Raw genomic sequence first — 27,302 nt, 5'->3', positions numbered from 1 at the left:
AGTCTTCTCAGCCATCTTGTAAACGCTTGAACAACTCAAAAACTCGCGCATGTGATAACCAGTCTTTGCCACATAGTTTTAGTAAAATATAGGTTTCAGTAGCAGTTTTTCCAAGTTTCGTATGAAACTTCACGACATTTCGTTTCTCTATGCTTCCACTTACCATTTTTCTCGAAAAACAAAATAACAGCGCTTACACAAACGAAGACTATGGCCATACTGAATTGTCTGCAGGCCTCAGATGCAGCATTCGACTGAGATGGCTTCACGCTTCGCAGCTATTGGTCGTTCATCTTTGGCTCATGCATACTTGTATTGTATTGTATTGTATTGTATTGTATTGTATGTTATGTCGCACGGGGACCTAGAAACGACGGAGAGGCTCCGTCCCCGCCGCAGCCGCAGTGGTCCACAACCCCACGACGACTACCGCAGTCCACTTCACCCCACCGCCACCCCACACCGAACCCAGGGTTATTGTGCAGTTCGGCCTCCGGTGGACCTCCCCAGGGAACGTCTCACACCAGACGAGTGTAACCCCTATGTTTGCGTGGTAGAGTAATGGTGGTGTACGCGTACGTGGAGAACTTGTTTGGGCAGCGATCGCCGTTATAGTGTTACTGAGGCGGACTAAGGGGAACCAGCCCGCATTCGCAGAGGCAAATGGAAAACCGCCTAAAAACCATCCACAGACTGGCCGGTTCACCGGACCTCGACACAAATCCGCCGGGCGGATTCGTGCCGGGGACCAGGCACTCCTTCCCATTCCGGAAAGTCGTGTGTTAGACCGCACGGCCAACCGGGCGGGCGCATGCGTACTTACTCTGTGACAGCATCAGTTCCGTTATTTTATAACCACACCTCGTACTTATAAAGCGTCTGTTATTGGACTGTTATTCCGGAATGAAAGAAGTTTGTTTTTTTGAATACTGATTTTCTAATTCAATGTATTTCTGTTCAAATGGCATGCAGATGTGTCTAATTTACTCCTGCCTAATTGCTTCCAACTCTGTGACTTTTTATTCAGTTATTTCTGCTATTTACACGTGTGTATTCTGCAAATATGACCATGTCTGTCTTATAGTTGTCCCCGAAGAACTTTGTATAATTTTCGCGTGGGGCACAAATTATACATACAACAACAACAACAACAACAACAACTACTACTACTACTACAGTGACAGGGTAATAAATTGGATATTACAGTTTCTATTGACTTTGTACTGACAATCAATACCAAATAGTACTAAGTTTCTGATACAGGTGGTGATTCCAGGGGCTACGGGGTAAGAATGGACAGAAACGAAGGAATCATTTGATTCTGTGAAGAAACTCGTACGAGATGATAGAAAAATTACCAATTTTCGTGAAACGAATACCGAGTGCTCTGAGTGCTTAGACAATGATGCACAGCATTTTCAGAATTACCAGCAGACGCGAATTCCGAACCTCTGCTGACGGCGCCAAGTCAAAAATCCGTTTACAAGTGTGGGTTCGTAGATTCCGCCGCTATTGCACGTAAGGACTAGGTATTTCTTTTATTCGTATTTACTGCACGTAATAGTATGTGAATTGAGACTTGTATAAACATGAGTTAGCCGATCCTACGGCTACGTCGGTCCCCTGTGCATAATGCCTAGCATAAAAATTTACGACGCCCGCCCGAGTTAAGATCAGGGGCACTTAATGCTGTCAAATTAGACCAATTACTTCCGGCGCTGCCAGCAGATGCTGCGAGTCGCTTTTCTTTTACGTAAGCTGCTGCCTGTTTGGTAGAGTAACACACTTCGCGTGGCCTGCCGCTATGAGAAGACTGCGTTGCTAGGTTATCTAATAAATCCGCATCCTCGTAACTTCCTTTCAGGCCATTGTCAGTTAACGTAACGGTCAAGACTGTATATTTTTCTCTGACTTCATGCATTGGAACATTAACTAAGATCGAACTCCCGATAGGACACACAAAAATAAAGCCGTAAGCACCAAGGGGCATTATCTGTTCTTCACCACTCGTTTTGGTCTCGATGTTGCTAAAGAAACTAGCGGTTTGGTGCTCGGTTCGTAGATACCTGGTTCGAATCACGGTAGTAGAATTAGTTTGCATCAGCAAGTATTGAGTGGCAGTGTGAAGAGAAGTGGTGCCGTACAGCTCCTAATCAGTATTGATGACGTGGTTTAAATCCCAAACCTCTCTGAACTCTCTCGAAGAATGAGGGAATGTGATACTGTTGCTGCTGATCCGTCTCTCAGATAAGGACCTTAAGTTGGGCAGTTCTTTCGATGATATTCGAGAGGGGTGGGTTGTGTATCAGCATTGTGTTTCACCCTGTCTATCCATCGACAACACCACAAACACCATAATCAACGTGATTCATGACATCAATTTTCGCTAAGCAGATACGCTTAAGATGTATTTGGAAAGCAAGAAACCAACATACGTGAGGCCGGCCGGAGTGGCCGTGCGGTTCTAGGCGCTACAGTATGGAACCGAGCAACCGCTACGGTCGCAGGTTCGAATCCTGCCTCGGGCATGGATGTGTGTTATGTCCTTAGGTTAGTTAGGTTTAATTAGTTCTAAGTTCTAGGCGACTGATGACCTCAGATGTTAAGTCGCATAGTGCTCAGAGCCATTTGAACCAGCCAACACACGTGAGGAAGGAAATACTTTCCCACGAGACCGTGAGGAAAACGTCTCTGGTGTCTCGCCTCAAAATGTTATGCAAGTCTTTATTTCTAGCTAAACAACCTATTTGCTTTATACAGAAACCAAGTTTATGTAATGACGTGGTACTGACGTAGTACTCACAGACGCTAAAACATGCATTTCAACGCGTTGTTTCATTTACGCAGTAGAAGAATTTGTTTTTCTTTCTTTCTTAAGACAATAACTAGCATTGTGTAGCTTTAAGTGTTGAGATAATGACATCGTATCAAAAAGTTCAGTGTCTTTGGGTGTGTAGATTAGAGGTAGCTACACCGTAGAACCGATTTATTAGGTGATGATTGTGGGACGCATAGTTGAATAATTTCTCAAGGAATACTTTCGTACTGCAAATAGTAAACTGGTATTATTGTGCTCAAACAATATGTGAGTGTCTATGCCAGTTTACACACCACGTATCTATTCATTGTTTCGTTAATCGTGTACTTCGGACCGCCCCGCCAGCGAACTTGCATGCCAAGTGTGTTGCTCATTTATGCAACTGCTGCTTAATTTAGTTCGCTAAATTGAATGAGCTAAGTCCTAGTTTATGATATTCTGCAGCAATCAACAATAATCGAAGTAAGTAGCTTTTACGTTGGTAATTGTTAATTAAGATTGGCGTGCAGTGGGCCACCGAAGTGGCACGAACGAGGTAGACGAACACCATAGCAGATATGTACTTTTGATACGTCGGTAGAGAAGGCGCATGGCTTTCGTTCCCTCTCGCCTTCCAGGAGGTCTGATTTATGTACTAAAACCAATATGTTAAGTATACTGTCCGAAATACAGAATTCAACAGCATCTCAATCCAAAAGATTTCGCATATATCCTTCCTCTGTCTTTGACTTCCTCTGGGAGGCACCACCGCCTGAAAGAAAGACGTCGACGGTTCAAATTCCCGTTTGGCGACCAAGACTAAAATCTTCCGCGATTTCTCCACATCGCTTAACAGGAATAGCGTTGGGCTGTGTTGGGTTGGGGTAGGAGACCAGACAGCGAGGTCATCGGTCTCATCGGATTAGGATTTTTGGATTGGTTGGGGGAAGAGACCAAACAGCGAGGTCATCGGTCTCATTGGATTAGGGAAGGACGGGGAAGGAAGTCGGCCGTGCCCTTCCATAGGAACCATCCCGGCATTTGCCTGGAGCGATTTTGGGAAATCACGGGAAACCTAAATCAGGATGGCCGGATACGGGATTGAACCGTCGTCCTCCCGAATGCGAGTCCAGTGTGCGAGCCATTGCGCCACATCACTCGGTAACAGGAATAGCGAGATGGTTCCTTGGAAAGGTATGGCCGATTTCCTTCCCTATCCGAGCTGCTGCTCCTCTAATCAACTCCTCGTCCAAGCGACGTTAAATCCGAACCGACCTTCCTTTAATTTTACCTCATTTCCACCAGACTGTTAGATTAAAGTAAGTGCAATAAGCACTTCTGATTCGATTTAAGTTTTAGATAATTTTTAAGTGAAGAAATGGATGTGTACACATCATACTCTGACTAGTAAGAATTTAAAAGTTTTTATTTTAGACTCAAAGCCTGGTAGAAATGTTTTTCTTTGATTTCCTCTGTCTAGTGATCTGTTAGGGACGCTTGACGAAATCATTCCAGAAAACTGCGTGCCCGATTTCTGCCACAGGCAAATCGCTAAAAATACAAGCTTATTCCTAGAAAGCGGCATGTCTGACAGATTCCGTTGCTTTACTGCGTGACATGAGATATTACGTTTCTACATTTGGCAGGAACTTCGTCCGCAGTTTCTCGTATCCATGCTCGAATGAAAAAAGTAATAAACGGAGAGTGGTTGACACACACACACACACACACACACAACCTTCAGATTCATATTTTCGTTCCATACGAAGTGTATTGTATATGTTATCAACAGCCTGTAGGGTGGAATAGATCCGAATCTACCCAGAGCGTTTCCACTGTGTCTTGTGTACAGGTTGATAAAGCAACCCCGATGATGGAGGATCGATTTATTTTCTGTTTGTCGACTGATAAAAGAGCTTCGGTTGTGAAAGGGTTTCATTGTTTCCATAAGAGATAGCTCACGGTTTATTAAACGAGACCGTGAGCCTTAGATTAACGGCCTCGGTGAGGTACTGAACTTTGTGTCAGCCAGCTCTGCCGATGACTCACACGCGTCACCCAAGATATCGGACGCGTCTGACGCCGAACTGGCTGAGCGCCTTATCGCTGTGTATTGAAACTCCCACCCACGTCGTATTGATCTCGCTGTTCAGCTACAGCTGTGTTTGACCCAGACCTATATGACAGCGACAAATATATCAGCCGGCTTCTTACAAATGAAAGGCAGCTACCGACGGAAGCTCAATGTGTTCCTCCATTGCGCAGCGAGATACGGAGAACAAGCCACTAGCGCTGCATTGCCGCTGGTGGCCGAGGTGCTGCCTGCTCTTTGTCTCGTCCTGCCCGTGTCCGCTTTGTAAAAATTGCGGACGAAATTATGTGGCTAAGCAAAGTAAAGATGAATTACTTTTCGGTACTGTTTCGGTTTGCATCAGACATCAACCTGTACTTCTTCAGCATTTAGGTATGGAGATACAAGATGCTGTAAGATTAATAACGCGTAACCACTGTAGAGTCTCTATTTGCAAAGAGGGACTGCACGACTAAGCTGTCGTGTAGAAGAGTTCGCTAAGTAGCACGAATGCCACAATGGGGAACTGTAAGTACGTCGAACCACATTGTTGTGAAATGTTGTGGGAAAGAGCATTGCTGCGCTGTAAAAATTGACAATGTCCATGGAGCTCAAATCCGCAATAAGTGGTTTTCAGATTTCTTGCTTTGCATTAATTTCTTTTCTTTTACTTATTAATACAACCAAAAGGGATAATTAATTGGTTTGAAATTGCATTTCAGTTTAAAATTCTGTCATGTCTAACGTTCGCAACAACGAGAAACAAAGAACTCAATGCCACCGTAACGCAGAGAACATGAAAATTCAACATAATGCGCGCCGTAAAATTAAAAGCGTATTCAGCAATTACAGAAAACTGTAACTGTATGTATAATTGTAACTACATAAGGTACTCTGCCATACCATGACGAAGTACTGCTAACGCGATTGTAGGTAACAGTTTTACTACAATGGTAACATCGAACTGTCAATGACAGATACGCATGGTGCATTATGGCAGCATTCATCGTGTAGATACTTGTGTTAAGACACACGGGACGTCTCATTATTATGTCTCCTGAATGTCAGTGGTCGAAAAACGTTGAGTATGTGAAAGAACACAGTAGTACACTTGGATGAAAATTGTAGTGCCACCGAAAAGAGTAGGGACGCAGAGTAATATATCAATTGGTTTCGTGCGATGCTTAATGTAAATACTAAAGTTTTTTTCTGTCGCATGGTGAATAACTTAAGGTGTCAAACAGTTCAATGGATTACACATTTACCGATATGGCGTTTCTCATAGCAGCGTTCATTAAAAATAAGTCGCATTATTTTTACTTTTCACTGTGTAGCTTTTATGTACATTAACCCTCGAGCTACTGTCTAGCTGGTAGATAACTTGTTATGTATGTTTGTAGACCATGCGTTACTGTTCAAGGTACAGGACTAAATATCTGTCACAGCCTTAATTCGTTCTATGCGGCTTCTGTGAATGTCGTGTGTGCAATGACTGTTTATTTCTGTGTACGTATTATCTGCATCAGCCCTGTTTTATATAAGATTGTGAGAGCAGTGCTTCTACGTTATAACTTTCTTCTTCAACTGACCCTATTCAAATACGATACTTCGCAAACGGAAGCAACAGAAAGTCATAAATGGAAGCGGGTTTAATATCCATTAACTAAAGTCAGTTAATGCAAAGGTATCATATGATGAGACCATGTTCATGAAGCTGCAATCAGTCAAAATTAAATAAAGAATGGCACAGTCTCAAAATGTTCTATGCAGAAGATTAAATCGATGGTAACAAGGAACAATGTACGACGGTGAAGGAGTTTCGATTGGGAAACAAGAAGTGCGCCTTTGTATTTTGGCTCGATGAGGTTCGCCGAAGGCTTTGTTTTCCAACCGTTGAGCGGACCAGCAGCATCGGCAGGGGGGGGGGGGGGGGGGGGGGGGGTCTGCGTGATGAGTATTGCAGGTGCCCGCGGATTCCGCGCTGATTGGTTTGCGCGCGGATGGAAGGACGAACGTTAGCCGGTGCAGATTTACGATCCTGGGGTTCTCGGCCCAGCAATACTATTCCCAGAGCTCCAACGCCATGAATTTGCGGCGGAAGCGATACCGCCACCAACTGTCTCTACCTCTCGACCACGTTCGTTGGGAAAAGCCAGTGCAAGGCTACTCTCATCAAAGTCATATACAGTTAGATGGTGAGTCAGTTGTTCATCCGAACTGAGAATTCCGTTTTAGCGCATAATATCCTGACAACTGCGCTAGTCGTGTTCATATTCATACAATAGCATCAACATTTAGAGAACTTCTTCACACAGAGAGCCTAACCAAGCAAGTACACGAAAATGTTATCCCAAATGCATACATGCATATACCAAACGAGCGTGCGTTAAGGTGAAAATACACATCGTCTACGAAAGAGGTACTGAGAAAGACAAAAAATAAAAGAAGCAGCGGGTTTTTCTCCTATTTTGGCTTAAGAAAAGAAAAAATACATAAATCATTAGTCTCATACAGAAACGTGGTCGCTAATGCACTTGTTGTAATGTTACAGACGACATAGGCTTCCGGAACACCACGTCACGTATGAACGTTGTATCTTGTATTGTAAGCAGATCAGAAGAATGCCATCTAAGGGCGACGTGGGGAACTAGGTCTTCCCGTGGCTCCGTGCTACCCCGTAGTTGCCCATAGTCTATTCTTGGCCTCGGAAAGAAAAGGCCATTGATAGAAGAATGCTAACTTTATGAGCGTAATTTTGAGTTATGGCATACAGTATTTGTAAGTTGTCCCTTTCATGTCTTATGGAACACAAACGTCTTCAAATAAGGTAATACGCACATCAGAGCATTAAGACAGCATTTATTGATACCATGATGACAAATGAAGAATTTGACGTATATTATTCCTGAAACATACTATAATTGCCATGGAAAAATGTAACAATTTATTATATTTACGTCGTTTCAATCACAAAGACACACTTAAAAGAGTTTTGGCGTAAATGTATTCAAGAAAATATTTTAAGCGCTGCGCCTACTGATCATGTCTATACCAAGTTACAATGCACACCCGTTTTCCCGCCACGCAATACAATAAGTGGAGTAGGGTGTTGGAATATTCACAGAGAGGCGCAAAGACCATAACCGACACATTCGACTGAAAATGGGCACCGAATCAGTTCTTGCTGAGAACTGAGTGAAGTACAATCACGAAATGAGATGCGGTAAGCCAGTATGTTGGTGGGAAAACCAGAAAATAAGCAAAGGCGGGAGTTTGAGTTTAAGCAAGGATTGTGATCCAGCACTCACACTCTAGCCGTCATCCACGCAGAAAAAGGCCGAAAAGGTGTGTGTTTTGCGGAATGTGGTGGCGGTCACTGAAAATCAAACGCCTAAGAACGAGAGTAGTGGGTGCCCGGAAACAGATTCTTATCATAACGCAACAGCCGGCCTGTGTGACCGAGCGGTTCTTGGCGATTCAGTCTGGAACCGCGCGACCGCTACGGTCGCAGGTCGAATCCTGCCTCGGGTATGGATGTGTCTGATGTCCTTAGGTTAGTTAGGTTTAAGTAGTTCTAAGTTCCAGGGGACTGATGACCTCCGATGTTAAGTCCCATAGTGCTCAGAGCCATTTGAACCATAATGCAACAATTCGACGTGCAGTGTGGTCGGAATCCAAGCAGTGATCAGACATAGCATATGATAAGGACGGTTAGGCCAGTATTAAAAATATTGTGGGCGAGACTGGAATGATCAGCGCCAAACCGAGAAAAGATTAGATATATGAGCATGCATTGTGATATTTCCACAGCCACCACACCTGTATGTGGCACTAGTTACGTAGGAGCAGGTATCAGACAAGAAATGCATTCCTACTCCCGGAAAACTGCCACGTACGTGATCGTTAACAACAGGTCACTGCGTTTAATTCGGCAGATACGTCGTCAAATTTGCACCAATGTTTGTTGTTTTCTCTCACAAAACATACGGGAGTAGGGGGAATTATACAGAATTCGGAATTAAGCTTCCAAAATGAACGCGCGCTTTCGGCTAAATCGGCTAATAACGTCGCGCTGGATGACAATCTGTGACACGGAGCAAATGAGCAGCCGCAGATTGGGCGGTCAGCGCTGAAAACACATCGCCCGTTGCCGCGCTTAGGGATCAGGGAGAAACCAAAGGAATCCCACAGCACACGGATAACAAGAGTAACGCACAACAAAGTTCAATTATTAGTTGACATTTCGATGACAACGCAGTCAGGAAAACATACATATCAAAGAGTATCCTATTACATGATTAAGGAAGCAAAATTTAAAGTAAATAAGGAAGGCTAAAGCAAGACGTCCCGCCGACATCATGGTAATTACAGGCGGAACATTATAGCCCTTAGTGAACACAGATAAAGCTCTCCTTTGGCGACCATCCTGGCATTCGCTCCCTGTGATACAAATAAAACAAGGAAAACTTAAACCAAAATGGCTGGACAATTATGAGACCAGTGTTATTACAACTAAACCATCTTACGCGATGGGTCACAGTGGGTGTTTTCTGTGTCATAAAAATAGCAGGGAATAAGAATGCTGCGTGATACGAACTGAAATGATCACTTAGGCCCAACAGAAGAAGAGTATGATTGGTGTCGATTCACTTGTAGGGTACGCAGAATAACGTTTATCTACGAAAGAGATTATTCTAATTCCTATACTGGTTCTCATATGGGATGGGTTAAGAGGCAACGTAAGCACAGGAAAAGAAGGGCTGTGTGAAGTCACGGGCTTGTCTGACCGGCGGGGAGGTTTAAGGAATGCTCGATGCGCACTTAAAGATAGCAATCCAGTATTTCACAAAACATGTTTGGAGAATACCAGGAACCGGCGCATACCATGAAATTTATGAATACGTTTCAATCCTTATACTCATGTAGGAACCATACAGACATAATTAGATGACTGCAGTCGCCATTCTGCCTCCCTCTCTTTAATGAAAATGCTTCCTGCCAAGGATTTTATGACTCGCAGAACCTTACATTTGAGCTTACACGGAGGGACATTGGGAATTTTACTTTTTGCGTTACCTTCCGATGAGTGAATATGAAGGAGGCTATTGACTCTGTGACACTAAATAATACGTTGGCATGCAGGATGCAAATATACAACTATATTCCACCAGGATAGACAAATAGCTACAGTGTGTATGAAACTGATGTGTAATTTAATGGAAGTCTGTCGAGTGTAGCTGGATGATCTGAATCAGTTCCATCTTACTGTCCTCCACAATCACTTGAAAATTACTTCAGAAATCCTACGAAGATAACTAAACATTGTTAGCCATAAGTAGGCAATACGGTGATAATAGTGATCGACATAGCTTCTCCCCATCAGAACTACGAGAACTGATCATCGTAGTCGGGAGCAGATCCTTCAACATAAAATCTTCATAGTTCGTAAGACGACTTGCCTTCAAAAACTGAGTGTAGCGCAGTTAAGAGTTCTTACATACTAACGGTTACGGATTGTGAGGATCAAAAGGTCGCACTTGTCAAACAAATGAAGAAGCCAACAGTGCGCCAGAGCAAAAGGGAGCCGTTCTGATTGGCAATATATAAAGCAACGAAGAAAAGCGCATTAAGGACTAACAGATTCGTCATTCACGATAATGTCAATCCATCTCATACCCCACCCCTCCACCCACGGTGTTCCTTGCCCTGAGCTATTCACCAGCCAAAGAGAATAAATCTACACGTAGCTTACGAACATCCCGTTCGCATCGCAGCAGTTTTGGTTACTGTTAAGAGACGCAGAGCAAGCGCATCAAACGAGTCCTTCCGCTACGCTCACCTGCCTCGGTTACGCACTTTTCCTGCGTGTGGAAATTGGTACGCACGAAGGCAGCGTGTCGGAATCGTGCCACGGCCGCCAGCGGCAAGTAAGTAACCACTACACTAAATAGCCAAACTGACGTGCAACAGGCGGCGTTAGGGAACGACAAACGCGCCGATTGTATTTCCAGCAAAGAGTGCAGTTCTCACCATGCGAGCGCTAAACGAATGCGAGGACAGAGGAAATGTTAATAAGGGGCATTCACAGGTATCCTACGTTCAGAAGTCTCCTAAGGGCTGCCTCTCAGATTTCGGTCAGTGATACAAAGAAGGACGTTTCTGATTAGGTTTGGATTACCTGTATCAATAACCTTAATTAAACTTCTGGTTATCGGTCACAGTGATTTGACTGAGTCATCACTCAACGGTGAGTTTGGTAGTAACCTGTAGATGTTCGTGCGGATTTCGCACGCACGAAAACGGAATCGAATATTCACACGGACAATAAAGGAAGTATTGTATTAATGATTTGACAGTGGGAAAAATTCCCCACGTAGAATCGTTAGCGCGTTAAATAAGAAATAGATGATGACTGGCAGTGTGTATGTCGTTCGTCGTAAAAAAAAAAAGAACCATCGTTTTTGTAGCCAAGTTTTCAAAAAGCATATTTGTAATAGATAAAATCTTCTTCCCCTTCAAGGTAATTCCAAGAACGTGAAAATGTATTGAAACTTTGAAATGCTCCATGTAATTTTAAAAGGAGCTAGAAGAGAAATAATCAGCTAACTTGTCATTATCTGAAAGTACGTTCTTCGTGGATGAATGATCACCTTTCTTATTCATAAATTTTAAATTAGAGATTTCATTCTAATGATTTACACAGAGAGACTGAATTATGGTCATTCAACAACTTTCTTAGCACTTGTCCTCACATATTGATCCAGTGTGTATGACATTTCTCGTTTGCCCATCCAATAGTACCGAACGTGTAGAGAGAAGAGAAGAATCGACGGATTTGTTTTTTTTTTTTTTTTTTTTTTTTTGTAATACACAAGAGTTTGTCGAACGGTCTGGACAATGTTCACTGTCAAACGCAATAACGAAAGAGATTTATCATGTACGAAAACTTAGTTTACGTAGAAATTTCAAGAAGTGTTCCAGACTGAAATTATGTCGTCTCCTGCATGCAGGCTCGCTGAGGAGCAATAAGATTATATCGGGGTAGGGATTTCTAAATCCCGAGCATGGCATTTACTGAGGCAAATACTGCTCATGCTGAAAGATAGAAAGGAATTAGAGAATGGCAAGTTGAAGCTTTGCGATCAAATTGGGAAAAACGTTCGGAAAAAAAGGACGACAGTTTAAAGTCGTGTTAGAGTTCTGGAATTACACGGAGTTTCAACCTGTCACTAATAATGGAAATTGTGTGACATTAAATTCATCCAGAAACATTTAATGGTTGAGACGTACTGACCCATTCAACAGCATTTGACAGCACGATCTAGCTGTAGCCATCACTACTTGCTAGTACTCGCTGACGGCTGTCGCTCTGCAGCCTTACACACTTGTCTGGCAGATATGCGGCGAGTGACGGCAGAATGACAGGCGCGGAGCACGTGCCGCGTCCACAAGTGTCTGGGCGCGGGGCGCGTGGCAGCGGCAGCGGCGCAGACTTACCGAGGTTGAGTACGGCTGATTGCTGAGCCTGATGCCGTCCTGCGCCACGCGGTCCTTCAGCAGTCGCTTCAGTTGCATCCGCGGGATCTTCACCAGCTCCGCCTTGCCCTCTTCGTACTCGTCGGCGTACTTGGGACCGAGCGGGCCGCGCGTCTGCTGCCCAGACAGCGGCGCCTCCTTGATGTCGTCGAAAGACGCCACCAGAGTCTGTTGTTGTGACTGCTGTTGTTGTTGCTGCTGCTGCGGTGGTTGTTGCTGTTGTTGCGGCGCCGGAGGGGGCGGTGTCGAGGCTGCTGGGGGCTGCGGGGGCGGCGTGGAGGACGCGGAGGCGAGCGCGGCGGCGGCGGCCGCAGTCGTCTCCTCGAGCGTGAAGTAGACGGACGCGGCGCCCTGCTCGCGCAGCGTGCGCACTGAGTGCAGCAGCAGCGCGCGGTGCGTGGGGTCGAGCACGCCGATGGCGTCCAGGTCGGGGTCGCCGACCTGTTTGCAAATCTCCAGGTCGTCATAGCCGTTGTCGAGGAACGACTCTGCGTACTGTCCGAGTCGCAGCGAGCGCAGCCACTCGGCGACGATGTTGCCTGCCATGAGCGCGGCGCGCCACTGCCACCGACGCGCAGCCGGCCTCCTCTCGCACTGGCGCATATCGACATTCTGCGCGCGCCTTTCCCCGCCGCCGCCAGGCAGCAGCACCGTGCGGCTGCCGCCGCCGCCGCCGCCGCCGTCGCCGTGGGGGGAGAGACCGCTCGCTGCCCGTCGCCTGCAACAATCACACCGGTTCGGCCGCTCCAGTATCTGCGATGTAGCGTCGCTTCTTTGCGCTACCTTCCATGAACGACACACTTTCTCCAATATTATTTATAAAATACATTTTCTAAAATGTTTGACAGTTTCAAACATTTTATCTTGAAACTCTTCCATTGGTGCCACGCGGGATTAGCCGAGCGGTCTCAGGCACTGCGATCATGGGCTGTGCAGCTGATCCCGGCGGATGTTCGAGTCCTCCCTCGTGCATGGGTGTGTGTGTTTGTCCTTAGGATAATTAAGGTTAAGTAATGTGTAAGCTTAGGGACTGGTGACCTTAGCAGTTAAGTCCCATAAGACTTCACACACATTTGAACATTTTTTCTTTCATTGGTCCGTGTTTGCAGAAAAGCAATCATATGGGATTGTGGGTCCGCCTTCATGCAAAACACTTTTGTTTTTTTATTTATTTATCCCCAGGCTAGTTTCAGCGACAGTATCGCCACCATTATAGTAGGTTTAAAATTAGGGCAACTTTCGACGACCGGACGGGGACGAGACGCCTTTGCCCAGGTAACACCAATGGCGAGCCGGTTTCCCCTACCACACTGCCAGCGGTACGGCTAGTAAAGCGCCCCTGTTGCCATACCATGAGTAAACAGCACTACGTGGTGACACGCCTAAGATGCATCAACGTTTCTCACCTCTCGTTGTTCAAAAAATGGTTCAAATGGCTCTGAACACTTTGGGACTTAATAGCTAAGGTCAACAGTCCCCTAGAACTTAGAACTACTTAAACCTAACTAACCTAAGGACATCACACACATCCATGCCCGAGGTAGGATTCGAACCTACGACCGCAGTGGCCGCGCGGTTCCAGACTGAAGCACTCGTTGTAAAATTGTATTTGCTCGTGCTGAATTGTTCTGCAGTCGTCAAGTATTGATGACAAGTGTTATTGGTTGGCGCTGCATTAATAACAACAGTGCAGTACATCTGACTACGAGAATTGCCGTAGAAATGTCATCCAAGAACGCTTTCACCGACTGAGCAGACAAGTTCTACTGCAAAACATTCCTTGGAATTCGACATTAGAAATGAACAAAACCTCCATCCACGCTGTTGTCATGCATAAAACTCCAACAGTGCAGTGGAGGAAATCTGGTATTTTGTTCTGGGTACAAAGGAATGTCGCATGAGATACAGTTTAACTAAGCGTGTATAAGGGGAAGCTAATGGAACTTGTAGTGGTATACAAGTCAAAACTCCACACTACCAGCTCGACGTACTGGCTAACGGTAAAGGGTATAGTTTAATCAGGCTTTCCCCGTATCATGCTCATGTAAATCCGACTGAGAGTATACAGGTCTAAGTGAAAAGTTGCTGTTGTTGTCGTTGTGGTCTTCAGTCCTGAGACTTGGTTTGATGCAGCTCTCCATGCTTCTCTATCCTGTGCAAGCTTCTTCATCTCGCAGTACCTTCTGCAGCCTACATCCTTCTGAATCTGCTTAGTGTATTTATCTCTTGGTCTCCCTCTACGATTTTTACCCTCCACGCTGCCCTCCAATAATAAATCGGTGATCCCTTGATGCCCCAGAACATGTCCTACCAACCGATCCCTTCTTCTAGTCAAGTAGTGCCACAAACTCCTTTTCTCCTCAATTCTGTTCAATACCTCATCATTAGTTTTGTGATCTACCCATCTAATCTTCAGCATTCTTCTGTAGCACCACATTTCAAAAGCTTCTATTCTCTTCTTGCCTAAACTATTTGTCGTCCACTTGCTGTAGTGTAAATGACCCACGGAAGTAGCAAGGTTTCGTGAAGGAGCGATACAACGACCTTCACGAGTGGTATTTATTTATGCCAACGTTGTTGTTGTGGTCTTCAGTCCACAGACTGCTTTGATGTCGCTCTCCATGCTACTCCATCCTGTGCAAACTTCATCTCCCAGCACCTACTGCAACCTACATCCTTCTCAATCTGCTTAGTGTATTCATCTCTTGGTCTCCCTCTACGATTTTTACCCTCCACGCAGCCCTCCTCCAATACTAAATTACTGATCCCTTGATGCCTCAGAATATGTCCTACCAAGAGATCCCTTCTTCTAGTCAAGTTGTGCCACAAGCTCCTCTTCTCCCCAATTATATTCAATACCTCCTCATTAGTTATGTGATCTACCCATCTAATCTTCATCATTCTTCTGTAGCACCACTTTTCGAAAGCTTCTATTCTCTTCTTGTCCAAACTATTTATCGTCAACGTTTGACTTTCATACATGGCTACACTCCATACAAATGCTTTCAGAAACGACTTCCTGACACTTAAATCTATACTCGATGTTAACAAATTTCTCTTCTTTAGAAACGCTTTCCTAGCCATTGTCAGTCTACATTTTATATCGTCTTTACTTCGACCATCATCAGTTATTTTGCTTATGATTCTTGAACCAAGTGTTAGCTACGATTAAGTTATGCTCTGTGCAAAATTCTACCAGGCGGCTTCCTCTTTCATTTCTTACCCCCAATCCATATTCACCTACTATGTTTCCTTCTCTCCCTTTTCCTACTATCGAATTCCAGTCACCCATGACTATTAAATTTTCGTCTCCCTTCACTATCTGAATAGTTTCTTTTATCTCATCATACATTTCATCAATTTCTTCGTCATCTGCAGAGCTAGTTGGCATATAAAATCGTACTACCGTAGTGGGCGTGGGCTTCGTGTCTATCTTGGGCACAATAATAAGTTCACTATGCTGTTTGTAGTATCTTACCCGCACTCCTATTTTTTTATTCATTATTAAACCTACTCCTGTATTAGCTCTATTTGATTTTATATTTATAGCACTGTATTAACCTGACCAAAAGTCTTGTTCCTCCTTCCACCGAACTTTACTAATTCCCATTATATCTAATTTCAACCTACCCATTTCCCTTTTTAAATTTTTTAGCCTACCTGCCCGATTAAGGGATCTGACATTCCACGCTCCGATCTGTAGAACGCCAGTTTTCTTTCTCCTGATAATGCCGTCCTCCTGAGTAGTCCTCGCCCGGAGATCCGAGTGAGGGACTATTTTACCCCTGGAATATTTTACCCAAGAGGGCGCCATCATCATTTAATCATACAATAAAGCTGCATGCCCTCAGGAAAAACTACGGCCGTAGTTTCCCCTTGCTTTCAGCCGTTCGCAGTACCAGCACAGCAAGGCCGTTTTAGTTAGTGTTACGAGGCCAGATCAGTCAATCATCCAGACTGTTGCCCCTGCAACTACTGAAAAGGCTGCTGCCCCTCTTCAGGAACCACACGTTTGTCTGGCCTCTCAACAGATACCCCTCCGTTGTGGTTGCACCTACCGTACTGCCATCTGTATCGCTGAGGCACGCAAGTCTCCCCACCAACGACAAGGTCCATGGTTCATGGGGGGAAGGGGGTTTATAAAATACGTTTTCTAAAATGTTTGACAGTTTCAATCATTTTATCTTGAAACTCTTCCACTAGTCCGTGTTTGCTGTAAAGCAATAATATGGAGTTGTGGGTCCGCTTTCATGCAAAACACTTTCGTTTTTTATTTATTTATCCCCAAACTAGTTTCAGCGACAGTATCGTCATCATTATAGTGCGTTTAAAATTAGTTGCGACTCTTGACGTTTCGATGACCGGACGGGGACGAGACGCCTTTGCCCAGGTAACACCAATGGCGAGCCGGCTTTCCCTACCACACTATCAGCGGTATGGCTAGTAAAGTGCCCCTGTTGCCACACCATGAGTAAACAGCACTACGTGGTGACACGCATTAGATGCATCAACCTTTGTCAGCTCTCGTGCTAAAGTCGTATATTCTCGCGCTGAATTTTTCTCTCGTCATCAAGTATTGAAAGCAAGTGTTTTGTGTTGGCGTTGCATTAATAACAACAGTGCAGTACATCTGACTACGAGAATTGCCGTAAAAATGTCATCCAAGAACACTTTCACCGACTGAGCAGACAAGTTCTACTGCAAAACATTCCTTGGAATTCGACATTAGAAATGAACAAAACCTCCATCCACGCTGTTGTCATGCATAAAACTCCAACAGTGCAGTGGAGGAAATCTGGTATTTTGTTCTGGGTACAAAGGAATGTCGCATTAGATACAGTTTAACGAACCGTGTATTAGGCGAAGCTAATGGAACTTGTAGTGGTGTACAAGTCAAAACTCCACGCTACCAGCTCGACGTACTGGCTAACGGTAAAGGGTATAGTTTAATCAGGCTTTCCCCGTATCACGCTCATGTAAATCCGACTGAGGGTATATAGGTCTAGGCGAAAAGTAATGTGACAAAACAGCAAGACGTTTACGCTCACTGAGGTTGAGATGCTGACAAAAGAAGCCACTGCAAATCTTACATGTCAGGACTGGTCTTGAGTTATCAACCATACCAGGAAGGTAGTGGCGAGCCATTCATGAAGGACTGTGACGAGTTCTGAGAAATACGTAATTTCTCTTGTTGTTCTGTTAAAATCTGCTTCTTTTGTCAGAACACAGCAGAGTTTAGAAATATTCATCTCACTAACATTGTAATGCAGATGAAATTGCTACAGAATCTTGAAATAATGTATTATTAAACTAACAACTGAGTGCAAGTCAGGTCAATATTCTGGGAAACAGCCCATTCTCAGTATAAAAGTAAACGTGTAACTTAATCACTTATATTGTTACAAAAACCACAGCACTTCTCGTTTCACCAGCTATCGGTGGCCCTGATTAATTACATTATTTGATTGAAAAAAAAGATCTTTAGTCTCATGAATATCGCGGTAGATATGGAAATTTGGCATATTAATCAGATGACAAAACACTCTCGGCTTTGCGCGCTACCATTTTCCAAAATCTTGTTTCGATATCTTAAAACATTTATAAGATATGAAGAAGTTAGAATATTTCATTCTAGCTTTTTCTCTGACGCACAAGAACTTGACGAGGCGCTTTATTTATATTCCATTCTCTTGAGACTGGAAGTAGACAGTCGTATCCTTCCAAGTTTAAAGAATAATCGAATATATCACCTACATTTAATCCACAGCAACATCTAACCTAAACACGCACCAAACGCAAATTCATAGCGACACCTGTTTTTCACTGCAAAACCAACAATTTCTTGCATTAGTTTACCTATTGAAACATCGCATTGACTACTACCATTAACGGAATGATAGGCGGTTCACCACGAAGCTGACGAATCTGACTACAAAATATGCGAGAATGAGAGTTTACTACCTAATTGTTTCTTTAAAATCGTTTCAGTAAGATTGCAGATCGGCCGGCTTGCCGTTCACGCACTTAAGCGATCCTGGAAGATTCCGCACTGAATAGGACTTTCATTGTACCGAGGTCACCTGCTAACGCGCTCAGCACACGCTACCAACTACGCTCCCCTCCACTCGCTCCGTACGAACTGTCAAAAGTCGCAACTTATTTATACACACTATAGTGGGGTGCTTTCCGTCACAGCATAGCTTTTACCTTTGTTGCCGCTGTTTTCGGCGTATTTTATGTGTTTTTGTTGCCATTTCTTCGGCGTACAGCATGTCATCCGCAAGTTCGTTAGTTGCAGCCGCTTTTAAACAAAGACAAAACTTCTGCCCATTGTTCGTAATCCAAAACATTACGCCATCTTACCAGTTTATTGGGCCTTCCAGAGGTAATTCAGCGTCCCTGGAAGAACTGTCGAAACTCTGTCGACCTTTTTCCGCCTCCCAGGAAACTAAACTTTCTACTAATTTTTCTACGCTGGTCATCAAATTTTAATAATTTTGTAAATACATTTAATAAAAATGAAGAATTATTGAAACATATTGCTTAAATCCGTACATATTACAAAAATGAACACTGTATGGGTGTACAATACACATCTCTAAAAAAAACTGGATCGATTCAGCCAAACTGGGTATACATATCTCTTACTGTCAGGCTACAATCGCTGTGGAGGTAAGAACCATCTACCTATCATAGTTCAGGAGATACGATGGGGTGAAAAACAGCCGTATCGTGCAAGACGTTTAAATTTATCACTTCTTTATCACTAACTCTGTTCGCAATAAGTTTCGCAGACAGTATCCAAACATGCCGCTAAATGCACCAACAAAATTATATCATGGTAACACACATAGATTAGGACATATGATATCGTAAGCTCTGAGACGCGTGAAAAGCAGCCGCACTCTGCATGACGTTTACACTTATTACTTTTTTGCCTAAATCTATTCGCAAGACATTTTGCAGACAGGATTCACACATGCCACTGAATGTACCTACATTACGTCATTGTATGGCACTTAGATCAGAAGTTATGACGCCATGAACATTGAGATGCGTGGAAAACTGCCGCATGATACATAAAATTTTAGTACATTTATTGTTTACTACTAAGACGAGTCAACCTAAGGAAATCCCTAACACCTGGCAGCGCTTTTGACAGCTTTCAACCATAGCGCAAACAGCTATAGACGAAAACAATAGCAGCTGCGGAACTATGAAGAAGTGTTTCTATAAAGACATTTACAAAATCGCGTTACAGACACGCGAAGCAGCAGCACATAGCGTACAGAAACTGTTTTATGATGTCAAAGGTGTTTTCACGAATACGTGGAAATGAAATTTTTTAGGGGTATTACACTGCAAAAACAGTACATTTTTTGGTTAGGTTTCTAATAGAAATTGGCAGAAAAAATACCCGGGCAATGCCGGGTTTGTCAAGCAGTGAACTAATGAAACAGAAAAAAAGATTGCACTATAATTAAAGTTCGTACGTAGACATATAGATAGATGCTTCAGCTTCAAGTGGAACAGAAAAGGAAATGATTACTTGTGTTCCAAGGTACACTCCGCTAGGCACCATATGCCTGTGGACGTAGATAATCGAGCTTAAATAATATCCATGCCAGGAACTGCTTTTAATTACATTTTTACTTTGATTTCCCTTGCTTTGACTTCAGGCAAATGCTGGGGTGGTTCTTCTGAAACAGCACGGCCGTCTTCCCTTCCCATCCTTCCCTAATCCGATGGAGCGAATGACCTCGCTGTTTGGTCCCCTCCGCACGAATCAACCAACCAACCAACCTTACCTTGAGCGACGAAAGATTGATTATGCCATTGACATCATGTTTAGCAGCTGTATCGTGTTCTGTTGGCAAGATAGGTAAGTTGGAAAGTCTTTTGAAATATGCTTGATACAAGTAGTGTGAGGGGTCCACTTGTACATGGAGCCCGATTTTGTAATATAAGTCATAAAAAATGACCTGAAACGATTGTCATGTATAGAAGAGATTGTAAGATTTACACCACTGAACCAAAGATGTTGCCTGAGTGGCAGAATCGATTGTAAGTAGGGGCGAACGGAGCGCAGTAGCAGTTGCCGTTGCACTCTATCGTAGGTAGGATGTAAGACTTCAACCTAGTGGCCAGCTGGGAGAATTTAGGTGTTGGCCTATGGACGAATGATATTGTTTATACTCACACAGAGCCAATAAATGTTACATCGGAGTTATCTTGTCCGCATCTCGTGGTCTCGCAGTCACGTTCTCGCTTACCGAGCACGTGATCCCGGGTTCAATTCCCGGCGGGGTCAGGGATTTTCACCTGTCTCGAGATGACTGGATGACTGGGTATTTGTGTTGTCTTCATCATCATTCATGAAAGGGACGAGTCTGAACTGAGCAAAGGTTGGGTATTTGTACGGGCGCTAGTAACCGCAGAGCTGAGCGCCCCACAAACCAAACATCATCATCATCGTAGTTATTTCTATAAAAGTGTAAAGTGAGTTATTAATTTGTGAGGCTGTAAGATTATTAGGAATACTGATTGTTAGCAAATAGTGAGAACTGCCCATGGCACCTATGGCTCAAATGGCTCTGAGCGCTATGGGACTCAACTGCTGTGGTCATTAGTCCCCTAGAACTTAGAACTACTTAAATCTAACTAACCTAAGGACATCACACACATCCAAGCCCGAGGCAGGATTCGAACCTGCGACCATAGCAGTCGCACGGTTCCGGACTGCGCGCCTAGAACCGCGAGACTACCGCGGCATGGCAGCTATAGAAGAGTAATGAATTTGTACTATAACTCAAAGGTAAAACAACTGGAAGAAATTTGTAAGGTAATGAAATTTTGTATATTTAATTTTAAGTATGCAGTAACGCACTGTGGCTTTCGCTAATTCTTACAGTGCTGACCTGTGAGTGTAGGAACCAAATGTTTTCCATTAGATTTAACGTACAGGTCGCTTAGGTATACCCGAGATCTAATATTTTGTGTGTTTTGTATTTCTGATGCAGATAAGTTAAATTTTAGAATCTATTTTGTCAAAAGATGTCAGACATTTTGTTGTTGTTGTTGTCTTCAGTCCTGAGACTGGTTTGATGCAGCTCTCCATGCTACTCTATCCTGTGCAATCTGCTTCATCTCCCAGTACCTACTACAACCTACATCCTTCTGAATCGGCTTACTGCATTCATCTCTTGGTCTCCCTCTACGATTTTTACCCTCCACGCTGCCCTCCAATGCTAAATTTGTGATCCCTTGATGCCTCAAAACATGTCCTACCAACCGATCCCTTCTTCTAGTCAAGTTGTGCCACAAACTTCTCTTCTCCCCAATCCTATTTAACGTACAGGTCGCTTAGGTATGCCCGAGTTCTAATATTTTGTGTGTTTTGTATTTCTGATGCAGATAAGTTAAATTTTAGAATCTATTTTGTCAAAAGATGTCAGACATTTTATTGTTGTTGTTGTCTTCAGTCCTGAGACTGGTTTGATGCAGCTCTCCATGCTACTCTATCCTGTGCAATCTGCTTCATCTCCCAGTACCTACTGCAACCTACATCCTTCTCAATCTGCTTACTGTATTCATCTCTTGGTCTCCCTCTACGATTTTTACCCTCCACGCTGCCCTCCAATGCTAAATTTGTGATCCCTTGATGCCTCAAAACATGTCCTACCAACCGATCCCTTCTTCTAGTCAAGTTGTGCCACAAACTTCTCTTCTCCTCAATCCTATTCAATACCTCCTCATTAGTTACGTGATCTACCCATCTAATCTTCAGCATTCTTCTGTAGCACCACATTTCGAAAGCTTCTATTCTCTTCTTGTCCAAACTAGTTATCGTCCATGTTTCACTTCCATACATGGCTACACTCCAAACGAATACTTTCATAAACGACTTCCTGATACATAAATCTATATTCGATGTTAACAAATTTCTCTTCTTGAGAAACGCTTTCCTTGCCATTGCCAGTCTACATTTTATATCCTCTCTACTTCGACCATCATCAGTTATTTTACTTCCTAAATAGCAAAACTCCTTTACTACTTTAAGTGTCTCATTTCCTAATATAATTCCCTCAGCATCACCCGATTTAATTTGACTACATTCCATTATCCTCGTTTTGCTTTTGTTGATGTTCATCTTATATCCTCCTTTCAAGACACTGTCCATTCCGTTCAACTGCTCTTCCAAGTCATTTGCCGTCTCTGACAGAATTACAATGTCATCGGCGAACCTCAAAGTTTTTATTTCTTCTCCATGAATTTTAATACCTACTCCAAATTTTTCTTTTGTTCCCTTTACTGCTTGTTCAATATACAGATTGAATAACAACGGGGAGAGGCTACAACCCTGTCTCACTCCTTTCCCAACCACTGCTTCCCTTTCATGCCCCTCGACTCTTATGACTGCCATCTGGTTTCTGTACAAATTGTAAATAGCCTTTCGCTCCCTGTATTTTACCCCTGCCACCTTCAGAATTTGAAAGAGAGTATTCCAGTCAACATTGTCAAAAGCTTTCTCTAAGTCTATAAATGCTAGAAACGTAGGTTTGCCTTTTCTTAATCTTTCTTCTAAGATAAGTCGTAAGGTCAGTATTGCCTCACGTGTTCCAACATTTCGACGGAACCCAAACTGATCCTCCCCGAGGTCCGCATCTACCAGTTTTTCCATTCGTCTGTAAAGAATTCGCGTTAGTATTTTGCAGCTGTGACTTATTAAACTGATAGTTCGGTAATTTTCACTTCTGTCAGCACCTGCTTTCTTTGGGATTGGAATTATTATATTCTTCTTGAAGTCTGAGGGTATTTCACCTGTCTCATACATCTTGCTCACCAGATGGTAGAGTTTTGTCATGACTGGCTCTCCCAAGGCCGTCAGTAGTTCTAATGGAATGTTGTCTACTCCGGGGGCCTTGTTTCGACTCAGATCTTTCAGTGCTCTCTCAAACTCTTCACGCAGTATCTTACCTCCCATTTCGTCTTCATCTACATCCTCTTCCATTTCCATAATATTGTCCTCAAGTACATCGCCCTTGTATAAACCTTCTATATACTCCTTCCACCTTTCTGCCTTCCCTTCTTTGCTTAGAACTGGATTGCCATCTGAGCTCTTGATATTCATACACGTGGTTCTCTTCTTCCAAAGGTCTCTTTAATTTTCCTGTAGGCAGTATCTATCTTACCCCTAGTGAGATAAGCTTCTACATCCTTACATTTGTCCTCTAGCCATCCCTGCTTAGCCATTTTGCACTTCCTGTCGATCTCATTTTTGAGATGTTTGTATTCCTTTTTGCCTGCTTCATTTACTGCATTTTTATATTTTCTCCTTTCATCAATTAAATTCAATTTTGTCATGTAAAAATCCAAGCGTTTTTAATTGCGACGGTAAGTGAGAATTGCAGAACAGTTGAGAAGTTCATTGATTTTGAAGTTAACGTAAAATGTTTTATATCAGATTTATTGAAGGAGAAACTTTATTTTGAATACAATTTTCAAACTGAAGCATTTGGTCTTAAGCCTAGTTTACACGACGACACTAGGTTGCAGGCAACTGCTCCACCGGTCAGTGTGCATTCGTGCCACGCGTTTGCACAACTCGTTGGTGAAACTAAACACTTACGGCGTGTTCCAAATTTGACGATGCTAGTTGCATGTGTTTTGAGGTTATGTGTGTTCGTAGAGTGTAGACAAACTGAAATGTTAAGTGGGGAACGAAGAATAATGATCGCTTTTTGGATATCTATGCCTTGCATAGGTGTTTGTGGGATTTCAGTGATGATGATTACAAAAATAAGTAACATATCGCTGCTGCTGAGACCATCACGAGCGATCAGTACGTAGATAGTTTGACAATATCTGAGCTGAAGAGGAAAATTAATTATGTTAGAAGCACATACACAACTGAATTAAGAAAAATACAAGCAAGTGTGATTCTAGCTGTGGCAATGTTGTCGTCTACAAGACTAAAATCCCATCGTTCGAGTTGGCCAACTCTTTGTTAAGGAATATTGTTGACAGGAGGGAAGGCTATACAAATGCAGTAAGCTGCATTCTTTATACAATATTCATCTGTTTATAACGTCGCTGCAGCACGCTCCCCGTTCACATTTTCTTAGAATTTTGAAATATTGCCACTGTATAGATCTATCTTCCAGAGAGTGGTTTGCAAACCATTCTCTTGTTAATGCTGCTTGCTTCCAATAATTATTGTTGCTAATGTTCAATGATTATTAACATTAACGGTAATAATTATTGTGTTAATGAAATAGCGTCAGCACCAACACTTACAGAATGCAGTGTTCTCGATTGCAATGCGCGCAATATGATATTTGATTTCTGTTCTGGCGACAGTGCTTGAAGCATTTCAGTACCTTTATTCATTATTGCATAATTAACTCTATTTAGAAGAAACGTGAACAGTTCTGGTGACATTCTAAGATAATTTAAAGAACTTCTTGGATCTTCCGTTATAAATTATTTCAGCAAGGATGATGAGCAACCGAGCTGACGTCTTTTCTTCATCCAGTCACAAATCAAAACACGTTTCTTATTTTTTTTCTTACGCTGCGATTCCATGTAACAAACTTTAACTTCCTTACAACTCGTGCGACGTGCAGTTGCCCAAATTTTCATTTCAGGCACGACCCAGGGACCCGCAGAACGACGAAACTGAAGCGTATACTGGTGTCGCCGTGTCTACAGTCATATATGAAACCACTTGCGTGCAACTAATTCCACACAACGAGTGGCGCAACCCAGTGTCGTCGTGTAAACTAGGCTTAAGGATATCCCTTATCAATAAAAAAAAATGGTTCAAATGGCTCTGAGCACTATGAGGCTTAACATCTATGGTCATCAGTCCCCTAGAACTTAGAACTACTTAAACGTAGCTAACCTAAGGACATCACACAACACCCAGCCATCACGAGGCAGAGAAAATCCTTGACCCCGCCGGGAATCGAACCCAAGTACCTCATTCTCTTCCCTGTCATGTTTATTTAAGCCCAATGAATATTTTTTAAGGAAATAATTTTTCAATCAGTGTCAAAATCAGAAAAGTGTTAATATTCGGAACAGCTGCAGTGCGGGTAGTATTGCACAGCGCTGAGCCAATATCCAGTATTTTCACTGAACATTTGCAAGGTTATTCATTTCTCAACCAATCTACCGATATTATTTGTATGAAGCTGTTTTACGGCCCGCATTGCACTTCACTGTGCCAAGAGTGAATATTTTCAGTGCCTACTGTGGGGAGCACAGAATACCAAGATAAAATCCTTTGCGACTGTAGAGCCAAGGAAAATTTATTTCGTTGTTTATTTCCGTACGGAATTTTATCAGTTTATTGCACATCGCCATAGAACTCAGTGCTCACGAGAGTGAGTAAGTTTCAGAGGAATTGATTTCATTATGAAAATTGCGTAGTGGTTTTGCAGATTAAGTCATTTGCTCAACAACACATCACACAGAAAATTTACATCACACAGACATTACGTATTTTATACTGATTGGCAAACAAAAATACCAAAACCATGATTAAGAACGTTACAGTAGTTATTTGCCATCTTTAACATGCTGCAGCTATGTGCACAAAATGCTGCAGTTACTAGCTTTGTCATAATTACTCAGAGCTACTTTGATGTCTGGATTAACACTTTATTTCTCAAACCGTCTTTCGTTTTTCGGACAGTTTACTCGTGTTCTCCGTGCCTGAACCATTAGCGGGGCCTAACTCGTCACTAGTCACGACCCTGACGACATCTTTTAAGTTCGAGCTTGGTCTTAACTTTTATAAAAGACTAACAGAGAAACCCATGGTCTAGGGATAGCGTCTTTGATTACTACTCAAGATGTCCTTGGTCCCGGGTTCTAACCCCGCCACTGCTTAAATCAACAATGGCGGATGAAGACTTCCGTCATAAGAAGTCACCCTTGTTGAGCCAATGGCCTTGTCGAAGAGGGTGGAGGACGGAAAGCGGTTCAGGGCACTCTTTTATCCGTGGGGTGGGAAACTGTCCCTAAAAGCGAAACAATCAGCAACGATCAACGGCATGATGATGCAGAAGACAATGGAAACCACTACATTAAAGGCACGTAATGTGTATCCGCAGAACGTGTGGCCTATCACTGAAAAAGTGTCATGATGATCTCTCCGATGGAAAAAGATTCCGGACTAGTCCCCCATTCGGATTTTCAGGAGGGGACTGCCAAGAGGGAGCTGCCCATCAGAAAAAGACCGGATAATCAACGAAAGGATAAAGTGCCACGAATCGAGGCGTGGAATGTCAGAAGTTTGAACGTGGTAGGGAAGCTATAAAATCTAAAAGAGAAATGCTAAGGCGCAGTCTAGATATAGTTGGGGGTCAGTGAAATGAAATAGTAAGAATGAGTTACTGTGAACTGTTCAGTGATAGGGTTGTTCTCATCAGAATAGACAGCAAACCAGCTCTCCAGTCCACTTTCCCCAACCCCCATCTCTGTCCATCTTCTCCTGCTCCTCTCCCTTTTCGTCTCCTCCTCCCCCTCTCTTAATCAGTCTCCTCCTCCCCATGTCCCTGTCCATCTTTCCCTCCCCCTCTCTCCTTCCATCTCCTCCTCCAATTCTCACTGTTCATCTCCTTCCCTTTCTTTTCTGTGTCTATCTCCTTCTCTCCCCTCTCTGTGTCCATCTCCTCCTCTTCCCTTTCTTTTCCGTGTCTGTCTCCTTCTATCCCCTCTCTGTGTCCATCTCCTCCTCTTCCCTTTCTTTTCTGTGTCTATCTCCTTCTCTCCCCTCTCTCTGTCCATCTCCTCCTCTTCCCTTTCTTTTCTGTGTCTATCTCCTTCTCTTCCCTCTCTCTGTCCATCTCCTCCTCTTCCCTTTCTTTTCTGTGTATATCTCCTTCTCTC

General features: G+C 43.3%; 1 protein-coding gene across 7 annotated transcripts in view; it reads right to left on the bottom strand.

Moving 5' to 3' along the window:
• Window positions 1–27,302, bottom strand: part of LOC126273339 (SAM and SH3 domain-containing protein 1-like) — a 1,103,988-nt gene that overhangs the window by 1,049,207 nt on the left and 27,479 nt on the right. For 2 of the 7 annotated variants that reach the window (XM_049976903.1, XM_049976916.1), the window contains exon 1: window positions 12,366–12,992. In XM_049976903.1, the coding sequence (XP_049832860.1) occupies window positions 12,366–12,950 (585 nt within the window). In that variant the 5' untranslated portion in view covers window positions 12,951–12,992. Of the gene's footprint in view, window positions 1–12,365; window positions 13,123–27,302 lie in introns of those variants that run through there. The other 5 variants (XM_049976889.1, XM_049976896.1, XM_049976908.1 and 2 more) reach the window with 5 other exon arrangements.

Source organism: Schistocerca gregaria, chromosome 1 (genome assembly GCF_023897955.1).
Source record: "Schistocerca gregaria isolate iqSchGreg1 chromosome 1, iqSchGreg1.2, whole genome shotgun sequence".
In the NCBI taxonomy this organism is placed as follows: domain Eukaryota; kingdom Metazoa; phylum Arthropoda; class Insecta; order Orthoptera; family Acrididae; genus Schistocerca; species Schistocerca gregaria.
Note: the sequence above shows the minus strand (reverse complement) of the source record. Positions and strands in the feature narration are given on the sequence as shown.